Source organism: Prionailurus bengalensis, chromosome B3 (genome assembly GCF_016509475.1).
Source record: "Prionailurus bengalensis isolate Pbe53 chromosome B3, Fcat_Pben_1.1_paternal_pri, whole genome shotgun sequence".
Lineage (NCBI taxonomy): Eukaryota > Metazoa > Chordata > Mammalia > Carnivora > Felidae > Prionailurus > Prionailurus bengalensis.
Window position 1 is genome coordinate 59899715 of NC_057355.1, and position 13053 is coordinate 59912767.

General features: G+C 38.2%; 1 protein-coding gene across 3 annotated transcripts in view; it reads right to left on the reverse strand.

Annotated features, from left to right (window-relative positions):
- Positions 1 to 2669: 2669 nt before the first annotated feature.
- WDR76 (WD repeat domain 76) overlaps positions 2670 to 13053 on the reverse strand; it is a 65116-nt gene continuing 54732 nt past the window's right edge. For all 3 annotated transcript variants that reach the window (XM_043555549.1, XM_043555550.1, XM_043555551.1), the window contains 3 exons: positions 12532 to 12684; positions 10852 to 10905; positions 2670 to 4630 (listed from right to left, as the gene is read on the reverse strand). In XM_043555549.1, the coding sequence (XP_043411484.1) occupies positions 4375 to 4630; positions 10852 to 10905; positions 12532 to 12684 (463 nt within the window). In that variant the 3' untranslated portion in view covers positions 2670 to 4374. The remainder of the gene's footprint in view (positions 4631 to 10851; positions 10906 to 12531; positions 12685 to 13053) is intronic.

Consider the following 13053-nt stretch of genomic DNA (forward strand, 5'->3'; position numbering starts at 1 on the left):
ATGAGGTTGGGCTCCACACTGGGCATGGAGCCTACTTAATATTCTCTCTCTCAAAAAAAAATAGTAATAATAGTCATTTTGCTTATATCCATCTATCATCCTTGACCTTTCCCCCAAAATAAATACTACTAAAAATGTGGAAGCTGTAATAATAGAATGATTTTAGAGATGAATTGGACCTCATTTTTCTGTTGAGGAAAACCAAGGAGTGATTTTCCTAAGGCTACATAGAGCCAAAAGTAGAACCAAGATGGTTCAGGGTGCCTGGCTGGCTCGATAAGTAGAGCATGAGATCTTGAGGTTGTGAGTTTGAGCCCTACACTGAGTGTAGAAATTACTCAAGAAAATAAAATCTTAGGGGCAGCTGGGTGGCTCAATCAGTTAAGCATCAACTCTTGATTTCAACTCAGGTAATGGTCTCACAGTCTGTAGGATGGAGCCCTGCATCTGGCTCCACACTGACGGTGCTGAGCCTGCTTAAGATTCTCTCTCCCTGCCCTTCCCCTCCTCTCTCAAAATAAAAGTTTTCTTATAAACAAGAACCTAGATGGTCCAGCTTCTAAACCAGTGTTCTCACTCAAGCCTGGAACAAGAACAGAAAACATTTCCTATGAAGGGAATAGAATGGTGTCACTGCTACAGTAACCTGATAATTACAACTTACAAAATATATTCCTATAACATTATCTCACCTGATTATATAACCATCACTCTGGCTACAAAACTGGTAATGGTCTTTTAAATTCCATGAGGATGAAAAGTGAAACTTGGGTCCACTGTGCTAGTTTCTTACCTCATCTTCCTGTTTTCAATTCTATCTGCCCTTTAATGCTCCATTCTGCTACCAGATCATCTTCCTAAAGCACCAATCATGTAACCCACCTCGAAATTTTCAGAGGTTCCTATCACCTATAAAATGATTATCTAATATCCTGTCCCTAGTGGAGTTTTGTTTTTGTTTCTAATGACAAAGTCTTTGCTTAAAGTGATCTGCAAAGTAAAAAGCCTAAGAAACAGGGGTGCCTGGGTGGCTCAGTAAGTTGAGTGTCCAGCTCTTGATTTCAGTTCAGGTCATGATGCCAGGGTCGTAGGATTCAGCGCAGAGTGTGGAGCCTACTTAAGATTCTCTCTCCCTCTGCCATTCTCCCCCACCATTTTCTAAAAAAGAAAAAAGAAAGCTCTCTAAAAACAAAAAGAAAAGCCTAAGAACCACTGGATGTGAGTGGTGATTTCCCATGATCCTACAGTTTTTTTAACATTTATTTAACATTTGTTTATTATTTTCCCCCAGTGCAAGATGGGGAGAGGCAGAGAAAGTGGACACAGAATCCAAAGCAGACTCCCGGCTCTGTGCTGTCAGCACACGGCCCAACATGGGGTTCAAACTCATGGACCGTGAGATCATGACCTGAGCCGAAGTTGGACGCTTAAGCCACCCAGGTGCCCCCATGATCCTACAGCTTTAAGGCAGCCACTCTTCTATGGATACTTAATGAGGACCCCCTATGTACAGACCCTTTCAGGGCTCTAGCACCCACTCCCTCTGCTTAGGGTTCCTCAACCATCAGCAGGCCCCTCTACAAGAGAATACACTCCTGGTTTTAGCACATGAACAGGCTTCCTCTACACACCCCTACAACTTGCTGATGGAGTAGAATCAAACAGGCAAAAGATACTTTTAAAACACTTCCTCTTGCACTGCTTTCATTTTAGGAAGAGGTACCTTAAAATGTTTTACTCCTGCCTCTGTGCTAAATGTTATCTTCCTCACAAAATTTCACCTTTTCATTTGAAAATCCAAAAACACTTATAACCAAATGAACCAAAATATGGGTTTATGCTGTCCTGGAACTAAAACTCCTTACTGGCCATCAATACCATACTAAAAAGGAAAAACCAAAAAAAGTACTAAATCAGAAGGGACAGCCTAGCAAAAGGACACCTAAGTTTTTGGAACCTGAAGTTAAAGGGCATATATTGCTTCCTCTTGGGTTGATACAGAAGATACCTGTGTCTGCCCTCCTCCCTCCCCATGTACTATAACTGACTGAAAGGATTTAAATCTTTGTGTACACAGCCCCAAGCTCCCTGCTTTCCTGGAGAACTGCCTTTGCAAAGTCATCTCTGTGGAAAGGAAACTCAAAGGCATGAATACCAAAACAGGACTTAAGGAACTAAGATTTATTAATTCCTAATCATTTTTAAGTCTCTCCGAGTTTGACCAAGTCCCTGTCCGCCTGAGAATCGTCTCCTTCCTCCTTAAGGGCATAAAAGGATGGGCATCTCAAAGAAAATGACTCAAGAGGAATACAGAGCTTATGTGCTTAAGAGATATCATAAAGCCCAACTTAAAAAAAGAGAGAAAGCAATCATAACATACGAATAATTACAGAAGCCATAAAGCTTTAAGCAAGTCTCTGGGAGAAGTACCTTTCACAACAGATTACAGTTTAAGGATGTCCTAAGGGAGACAGTTTTCCTTTATGTGCTTTGTAGATTTAAACAATTACTCCATTATAGAGCTTATCACTGAGAAACAAGTCCCCACTCACTCTCCTTCCTTCCTGCATTGCATCAAGAAGACAGAACTCTATTAACTGGAATTAGATATAAATACTACAGTTTATGAAGCTAAAATGGCAAAAGAAACCACAAAAGTGACAAACATCAAGAATTTGCTAACATTTATTGCAGAAACCGGGCAATTACCACCAAGGATTCAAAGCTTAAATGATGGTACTAATTTCAATGAGAGTATTTTTCAGTATCTTTAAAAAAGAGCACTTTTCACAAAAGTAGCCACATTCTGGGACCTGTGAAATGAAGTGGTGTAGAAAAGGGAAAGGGAAAAAAAGAAAAGAAAAGAAAAGGGAAAGGAGCCTACAGGCTTCATTTATTATCTCCAGGGCAGTTTAATAGAAGTCAACCTCACTTAGCTTTCCCTTCCATTTCATAAATGAATATTTCCATTTCACTTACCAATTTCTATAATCCTCTCATCAAGAAAACAATTCTTATTACTTATAACCTATTTAATAAACTAGGCCTCAATAATTACAGAGAAGGAAATTATACATGTGACTTTATTTCTGTGATACACAATTTGAGAAGACATTTCCTCTTAGAATTCAAACATATTGCCAAAAACTATAATAGTCCTTCAGTAGTAGTTTGTCACTGAAGAGCAACAAGGTAAATATCTAGCAAAAAGGTAATATCTTACAGTAATGTCAGTCACTGATTTTGTAGCTACCCTTCCAACAACAAACACTTTCAAATTGCCCTAACTTCTGGAAAAAAAAATTTATGACAAAAAATGCCAAAAGTTGTTTTTCATAACATTTCCTCCAAATATGAATTAGGAATGAAGGTATTCACTTAAGAAGATAATGAATCTCCTCTGGAGAGTTTAAAGACAGGGATAGGTAAGTGTATCTGAGACATTCTAAGGCAGGAGCTTTCACTTCTTAAACCATGACTTACAGCAGTACCACAATAATAAAGACATATTTTATATCAGAATATACATGTGCATATATACGTACAAATATGCACGCATATATAACTAAGTTTCACAAAACAACCCTTACTCTATGTTTCCTATTCTTTACTATTTCTTTCCTTTTCCTTTTTTTAAACTCTGGTCATGGCTAAACTGATTTCATGTGAATAGCTATAAACCACATTGTGGAAAACACTGGTCTGAAGGCAATCTCACCCTGGCTTACAAGGGTCAGGCAGATCCAAACCTTGTTCCTAGAAGACCTAGAATTCCTCAGCCATGTCTCAAGAGCCATCTAGAGGAGATCAAAGGGTCAGCACACACAGACCCAGGCCCTGCCCAAGTCAACTAAGGCTTCTCAACAATTATCTTGGGATTTCACATAACATTGAATTTAAACGCAGGGGGAAAAAGAGCTCTCTATTTAAAAAAATTAAAAGTTTGAAAATCACTAAGTTGGGATCTCTTCCAGTATATGAGTCTAGAAATAAATATTCACTCCAAACTATAAAATAAACCACAAATCCAAATGTCACTATCAAAACCCGTATCATTAAACCACAAAAACTTTTAATAATAACCAAAGCTTTGTAATTTATAATGCTAGAATTTCTCAATATACTGCCTGATTAAAGTGCTGAAGCAATCATAGCCTCCCCTCAAATTCCCTCCCCAACCTACAGAAACAACTTAAAAGCCTTCTCCCTTACTAAAAGTACATTCTGCTCACAGTTCTTACTAATAAAGCAATTTTATATTTGCTAAGAAGAATATATGAACAAGTAAACAGACCAAGGCACATGAATTACTAGGCTACTTAGACAATGATTTGAACAAATTGGTGTTGCTAAACCAAACACTCAGCAACTTTCTTAATTCATAAAAACATGTATCTTCCCACTGGAATTGCCTCCAGCCAAAATATACCGAGTTGGGTGCATAGCATTGATGGAACACACAGAGACAAGGCATTCTCCACCAAAAAAAGAATGCACCTGCTTTCCTGTCTCATGGAAGATTTCCACCCGTCGTGGATGAGCCATGCTGCCAACTATGACACAGTCTTCTTGTTTAGGGTCCCACACAGCCTGGAACCTGGTCAGCCACCGCCCAGTGATGGTGTTGTGCCTAGTGAAAAAAGCAAGTTTTTTAAAGGTAGTAAGTGTTAAATAACTGAAGGCAGCAATCGGCAGACAGTAAACATGGCAATGCTCCTAAATGCTGGTTTTCTCTGCCAAGCTTCTCATTAAGTTACTGAGTTACCATCAGCCTAATCTCATCCTTCATATAAAACTGAATACTAGGGGTGCCTGGGTGGCTCAGTCAGTTAAGTGTCTGACTCTTGATTTCGGCTCAGGTCATGATCTCACAGTGCAGAGCCCGTTTGGGATTCATTCTCTCTCTCTCTCTCCCCCTCCCCTGCTCACTCTCTCTCTCTCTCTCTCTCAAAATAAACAAACTTAAAAAACCTGAAAATTAGTCCCTTCATGGTTGTTCCTTTCTTGGGATGCCTGGGTGGCTCAGTAAGTTAAGCATCCAACTCTTGATAGCGGCTCAGGTCATGATCTCGCAGTCTTGAGATGGAGCCCGGCTGCACTAGGCATGGAGCCTGCTTAAGATTCCCCCTCCCCCTCTCCCTCTGCCCCTCCCCTGCTCACACATGCATGTACTCTCTCACTCTTTCAAAAAAAAAAAAAAAAATTGGGGCGCCTGGGTGGCGCAGTCGGTTGAGTGTCCGACTTCAGCCAGGTCACGATCTCGCGGTCTGTGAGTTCGAGCCCCGCGTCCGGCTCTGGGCTGGTGGCTCGGAGCCTGGAGCCTGTTTCCGATTCTGTCTCCCTCTCTCTCTGCCCCTCCCCCATTCATGCTCTGTCTCTCTCTGTCCCAAAAAATAAAATAAACTTTGAAAAAAAAAAAATTAAAAAAAAAAAAAATGAAAATCAGGACAGAGATGATGTCTTCTGTACTTCTCAATCTCCAGTGCCAAGTACAGTGGTTTGTACTCAGTGGATGGTTACTGTCTGTTAAAACAGCACCTTTTGGGGGCACCTGGGTGGCTCATTTGGTTGAGCAACCAACTCTTGATTTCAGCTCAAGTCATGATCCCAGGGTTGTAGGATCAAGCCCTGCTCAGCATGAAGCCTGCTTAAGAGTCTCTCTCTCTTTCTCTCTCTCTCTCTCTCTCTCTCTCTCTCCCTCCCTCCCTCCCTCTCTCTCTCCCTCTGCCCCTCTCCCCAACTCGTGCAATCTCCCTCTAAAGTTAAAAAAAAAAAAATAGCACCTTTTTTGTTCACTATTTCCTAGCTCAATAGAATCCTCACCCTTCCTTTTTTTAAACATACAAATAGAAGAAGCCCTAGAAATAAGAAATATACAATCCAGGTTATTGCCATTTTAATAGAATCTATAATCCCGTATTTGTATTCCCCTGATAACCAAACCCTGAGATCATTTTATATTCCATAAACTTTTAAGTAAAAATACATTTGGGGCTCAAAGAAGAAGTCACAAGAGAAATTAGAAAATATCTGACAATGGAGCACCTGGGTGGCTCAGTCAGTTAAGTGTCAGACTTGGGCTCAGATCATGATCTCATAGTTAATGAGTTCAAGCCCCGTGTCAGACTGTGTCCTAACAGCTCAGAGCTTGGAGCCTGCTTCAGATTCTGTGTCTCCCTCTCTGCCCCTCCCGAACTCATGCTTGCTCTCTCTCAAAAATAAATAAATATTGAAAAAATTTTAAAAAGAAAGAAAATATCTGACAAATTAAAAATTAAACACAACATACCAAAATTTATGGGATGCTACAAAAGCAATACTAAGAGGGAAATTTATAGCAGTAAACACTAAAGTCTCAAAATCAACACACTCTAGTTCCTCAAGGATCTAGAAAAAGAAGAACAAACTCAACCAAAAGTTAGAAGAAGGAAGGAAACAATAAAGATTAAAGCAGAGCTAAAAGTCAGGTCATGATCTCACAGTTCATGAGTTCAGGCCCCACAATCAGGCTCTGTGCTGACATCTCAGAGCCTGGAGCCTGCTTTGGATTCTATGTCTCTCTCTGCCCTTTCTCTGCTCGTGCTCTGTCCCTCTGTGTCTCTCAAAAATAAACATTAAAAAAGAAAAATTTAGGGGCGCCTGGGTGGCGCAGTCAGTTAAGCGTCCGACTTCAGCCAGGTCACGATCTCTCGGTCAGGGAGTTCGAGCCCCGCGTCGGGCTCTGGGCTGACGGCTCAGAGCCTGGAGCCTGTTTCCGATTCTGTGTCTCCCTCTCTCTCTGCCCCTCCCCCATTCATGCTCTGTCTCTCTCTGTCCCAAAAATAAATAAACGTTGAAAAAAGAAAAATTTAAAACAGAGCTAAATGAAATGGAGAATAGAAAAACAATAGAAAAAAAACAAACAATAGAAAAAAAAAAACTAAGTTGGTGTTTTGAGCAGATCAACAAAATTGACAAGCCCTCACCTAGATTAGGAAAAAAAAGTGGAAAAAAAAGAATAAAAGATAAAATGCAAGTAACTGAAATCAGATATGAAAGCAAGGACATTAAAACTTATGTCACAAAAATAAAAAGGATTACAAGAGAACAGTATGAACAATTATATGCCAACATATTGGTTAACCCAGAAGAAATGGCATTTCCTCATGGACCGAACCATGAGGAAACAAAATCTAAGCCTATAACTAACTACTAAGGGGATTAAAACAGCAATCGAAAACCTTCCAATAAAGAAAAGCCCAGGACCAGATGGCTTTGCTGGAGAATTCTACCCAACATTTAAAGAATAAACACCAATGTTCATCAAATTCTTCCCAACAATTAAGGGGGAACTTCCAAATTTCTTTGAAACCAGCACTATTCTGATACCAAAACCAGAAAAGGAGTCTGCAAAAGAATAAAATGACAGACTAACATCCCTGATGAATACTGATGCAAAAACCCTCAACAAAATACTAACAAATTGAATTCAGTAGTGCATTAAAAGGATTATACAGTATGATCAAGCTGGATGTGTATCTGGAATGCAAAGATGTTTCAACATACAAAACTCAAATGATTTAATATACCACATTAACAGAATGAAGGACAAAAACCATGAGATCATCTCGATGCAGAAAGATCGTTCGACAAAATCAATACCCTTTCATGATAAAAACATTCAATGAACTAGGAACACAAGGAACTATCTAAATATATTAAAGGCCATATACAAAAAGCCCACAGCTAACATCATACTCAATGGTGAAAGATTGAAAGCTTTTCCTCAAAGATCAGGGAAAAGGCAAGGATGCCCACTCTTGGCATTTCTATCCAACACAGTCCCGAAGTATGTTTCTTACCAACATAAATCTGGTAGGACTAGAAACACTAATCTAAATGCCAGGTGTTCACAACTGTACAGGTAGCTAGATCCTACCTGTGAGACATCACCATTACACCAACAAGCATTTGATAAGGGGGACATTCTGAACACTCACATGATGATCAATTAGACAAGAAAAAGAAATAAAAGGCACCCAAACTGGAAATGAAGAAGTATAATTATCTGTTTGCATGACACAACTCCACACTCACATAAAATTCAATTCTAAGACTCCACACTCACATAAAAAACTGTTAAACTAAAACAATTTCAGCACCGTTGCAGGATACAAAAATAAATGTACAAAAATCAGTTGCATTTCTACACATTAACAATGAACAATCTGGACAGGAAATTAAAACAATCCCATTTACAAAAAAGAATAAAATACATAGGAATAAATTTAACCAAAGAAGTGAAAGATTTGTACACTGAAAACTACATAACATTACAAAAAAAATCAAAGAAGATACAAATAAATAGACATCATGTCCATAAATTGGAAGATTTAATATTGTTGAAATGTTCATAACTATTCAAACTGATCTATAAATTTAATGTAATACCTATCAAAATCCCAATGGCATTTTGTACAGAAATAGAAAAACAATCTTAAAATTGATATGTAAGCTCTAAGAACCACAAATGGCCAAAATAATCTTTAAAAAAAAAGATTTTTTTTTTAAGTTGGGGGCCTCACACTTCCTGATTTCAAAATATACCACAAAGCAACAGTAATTAAGACAGAGTGGTACTGGCATAAAGACATACAGTCCAATGTAACAGAGAGCCCAGAAATAAACTCTCATGTATATGGTCAAATGACCTTCCATAAGGGTGCCAAGACCACACAATAGGGAAAGGGCAGTGTCTTCAACAAATGGTGCCAGAAAAACTGGATATCCACATACAAAAGAACAAAGTTAGACAGTAATCTTACACCATATACAAAAATAACTCAAAATGGATTAAAGACTTAAACATAAGACCTGAAACAAAACTCCTAGAAGAAAACATAGTGAAAAAACTTCAGGACATTGGATTTGGCAATGATTTCTTGGATATGACACCAAAAGCAAAACAGACAAATAGGACTATATTAATCTCAAAAATTCTGTGCACCAAAGGAAACAATCAACAGAATGAAAGGCAACCTACAAAATAGTGTAACTCCTACAACTCAAACTAGGGGTGCCCAGGTGGCTCAGTCAGTTGAGCATCTGACTTCAGCTCAGGTCAGGATCTTAGTTTGTGGGTTTGAGCCCTGTGTTGGGCTCTGTGCTGACAGGTCAGAGCCTGGAGCCTGCTTTGGATTCTGTGTCTCCCCCCTCTCTCTGCCCCTCCCCTGTTTGCGCTCTGTCCCTTTCTCTCTCTCTTTCCCAAAATAATAAATAAAAAACATTTTTTAAAAATTGAAAGCAAAAATGACCCATTTCAAAAATGGGCAAGACTTGAATAGACAGTTCTACAAAGAAAATATATAAATGGCCAAAAGCATATGAAAAGATGTTCAATATCACTAACCATCAGAGGAATGCAAATCAAAACCACAGTGAGATATTACCTCACACCCATTTAGATAATCACTAACAAAAGAGCAGAAAACAAGTGAGGGGCACCTGGGTGGCTCAGTGGGTTAAGTGTCTGACTCTTGACTTCAGCTAAGGTCATGATCTTATGGGTTCTTGAGTTCGAGTCCTGCATCGGGCTCTGTGCTCATGGTGCAGAGCCTGCTTAGGATTCTGTCTCTCCACTCTCTGCCTCTCTGCGTGTGTGTGTCTCTCTCTCTCAAAATAAATAAATAAATAAACTTAAAAAAAAAAAAAGAAGAAGAGAAAAGTGATGAATATACAGAGAAATTAGAACCCTGGTGTACTGCTGGTAGTATCAGAAAGTAAAATGTATAGCCCTTACAGAAAAACAATATGGAAGTTCCTCAAAAATTAAAAAACTCCTCCTTCTGGGCTATATACCCAAAATAATTCAAAGGACCTTGAAGAGATATTTGCACACCCATGTTCACTGTAGCATTTACAATAGCCAAAAGGTAGAAACAACCCAAATGTCCTTCAACAGATAAACGGGATAAAGAAAATGTGGATTACACATACAATGAAATATTATGCAGCCTTAAAAAATGAGACCCTGTCACATGCTAGAACATAAGAGAACACTGAGGACATGATGTCAAGTGAAATATGCTAGTCAAAGAATGACAAGTACCGTGATTCTACTCATATAAAGTATCTAAAGTAGTTATAAGTACTCATCAAGTGTCAAGTAGAAAGGTGGTTGCCAAGGTCTGGAAGGGAGGGAGAAGGAAGAATCAAGGTTTAATGGGCATAAAGTTTGAAAAAGGAAATGAAGAGGGACAATTTATGAGAAAGGAAACAAACACACTTAAATGTAGCTTCCACAGACTATAAAATGCATGAAGCAACAGTCAACATATTGCATACCCTATTCCCAACTCCATAAATACTCACAAAGAGAGACATCTAGGAAGAAGGCATTGACGCAAGTTGGATATAAAATACTGTACATACATTAAAAGTAGCAGATGCAAAAAAAAGAAAGAAAGTAACCAAAGAAAGTAAGTGGGAAGGTGGGGAAACCATGTAAGCTCACAACAAACAGGTATAAACAAAGAGAGCTTCAGCTGGCCTCACAGTAGGTAAGTAGTTACAATCTTCTTTAATAAGATACCATAAATAATTCAAGTTGAATACAGTCATCCACCTTAACCAAACAGAACCACCCAGCTGTAGAGAACAGCTACTGACTAAGAGACTGAACCTCTTTAAAAATACAGAGAACCTGGAAGCAAGAACACTTCTAAACAGGATAGGAACCAGCAACCTAGGACACTTAATGTAATACAAAAATCAGACTTATTACATCTCTTTGATAATCAGATGTCTAATATATGCACTCTAAATAGCTGATAGCAATCCAGGGTCTACATTATTCAGCATATGGAAACCTACCTGATGGTAGTGAGCAGAGGAATCTGAGAGGATATACAGCTGCTGTCAAAGATTCTGCAAAATAAAGATCAAGAATAAAGTAACACCCTTTTTACTGTTTCTTAAAAATTTTCTGAAACATCAGTGTATTTAACAAGCTTTTCATTGGTTCATGATATGAAATATGATTGCTATTTTAAAATATATAGGATCAGGCTTTAACAAAAATTACAAGAAATATTATAAAATTCAGTGCTTTATAGTTTAGTGTAGAAATAATTTATTTAAATGCTATTACCCCAAATGTAAAATGCACATTATAAAGTGATAATCTGGTGAAATCTATCAGAAATCACAATATAGATCATATATAAAGGGATATGGTCTGAAAATGTACAAATAACCTAAAAATGCATGCACATATCAAGAGCAATTCCCCCATGAGACTCATTAGTGAGGGACTAAACAATGTCATTTTCAGATGCTGGCAAGACTATGACTGACCAGCAACCAAGGGGAGAAGTTCTTGTGGGATAACTCAAAGAGTCCAGAAGCCTCTACCAGGTAGAGAAAGAAACTACCCACATCACACCACCTCCCCTTTCTTTATGCACCTAGCTATTCCAGTGCAGTTTCTTGACACTAGAGCTTATTGCCTACTTAGATGACCAGAAAGGTGAATCATTAACAGCTAATGTAAACTCTACAGTGCAAATAAACAGAAATGGGAAAAATAGGTAGCTTCTGAGACAAAGAAAACTGTATGGGTGGAAAAGAGACAATGGGCTGCCACTGCCTGGTGACTAAATCTTTTAATGCACCCACCTGGGTAATGCTCACAGACTTTACTAGAAACTAACTGGGTATTTGTCACAAACCGAAAACCATGCTCTTCCCAACAGAAGAGTCTAACGGAAATTAGGTGCCTTTCTAGAGCTGGGCCCACAATATATATTCAACAGATACATTCAACAGATACTGTCTATCCACCAGTCATATATTTCCATTCAGTGTCCTATTCAACCAATGAATTCCAGAATCACTTAAGGTAAAAACTCTCATAAAATAATAAATGCTTACAATGCTAAGCAAAACCACGAATTACAGAAGAGAACAAAATCATTTCCTTTGTGGTTGTATTAACATTCTTCACATCTTTTTTATTGGCACTATATTTTAATTTTTGTTCAACTGGTTTACATTTCATTTTTAAAGCCATTTTAGGAAGTACCAAAAAGCTAAAACCATAAAACTGTAACCAGTAGTTTGTACAGAAGCCCAATTTTTGCTATCTTTTCTGCCTGCCTACAACTTCCACTAAGCATTTCACATGTAAGGCAGACCCCACTATCCCCAACATAAGAGTTTGTCCCTATGCTAAAATTATCTTTCTTCCAACATATCACCGCCTGGTTTTATTGGGAATTCTGGGATTGCTCAGGGCTCAAAGGAAAGCCTGACATCTACTTCCTGAAGTAGCTATAGACCTTTCCTGCTGATCTCAAGGAAATTTCCAGACCCAAAAACTTTTGAAAAGCCATTAAATATAGGTTATTGATCTGGCTAGGAACAGAGAAATGGCTACAAAACAATAATACTAGCAATTTAATAGGGAGCAGTAGTAAAGCTACCTGTTTACTGACACAGTAGCTACAGACTCTTTAGATTCCTTAACAACACATTTCTATCTCCCCAATTTACCTCAGCTTACAATCAGCACATGTGGTCACTACTCTGTTACCAGTAAGAGGTGAAAAATACGCAGAAGCGATGCTCTTTGTGTGTTCAGTCAAAGAAATCAAAGGCTGGCTTCCCCTGGGATTCAGGTGCCTTGCATCATAAATATGAGTATCCCTGTAAGGGGAGAATAATTCTCAGTTTTAGTGAGCTCTCGAATAGTGCTGAGCATTAATTAGACACTCAAATACTTATTACACTGAAGAACAATTAAGACAGAACATTCTAATCTGTAATAATTTTACAAACATTGTGTAGACAAAAAATGAAATATTAGAAAAATTCCAAAACTGTAGCATATATATGAAACCAGTAGGTATAGAGAGACAAGATTCTACTTGGTTTTCCAATCTGAGAAAAAAAAATGAACACAGACCAACAAGTTCTATGTCACATACAGGTTTTTTTATAAGTTTTCTTCTCAAGAGACTAGAATTAAATGCATGTGATGCCACGGAAAACAAAAATGTGTTCTGGTTTAATATT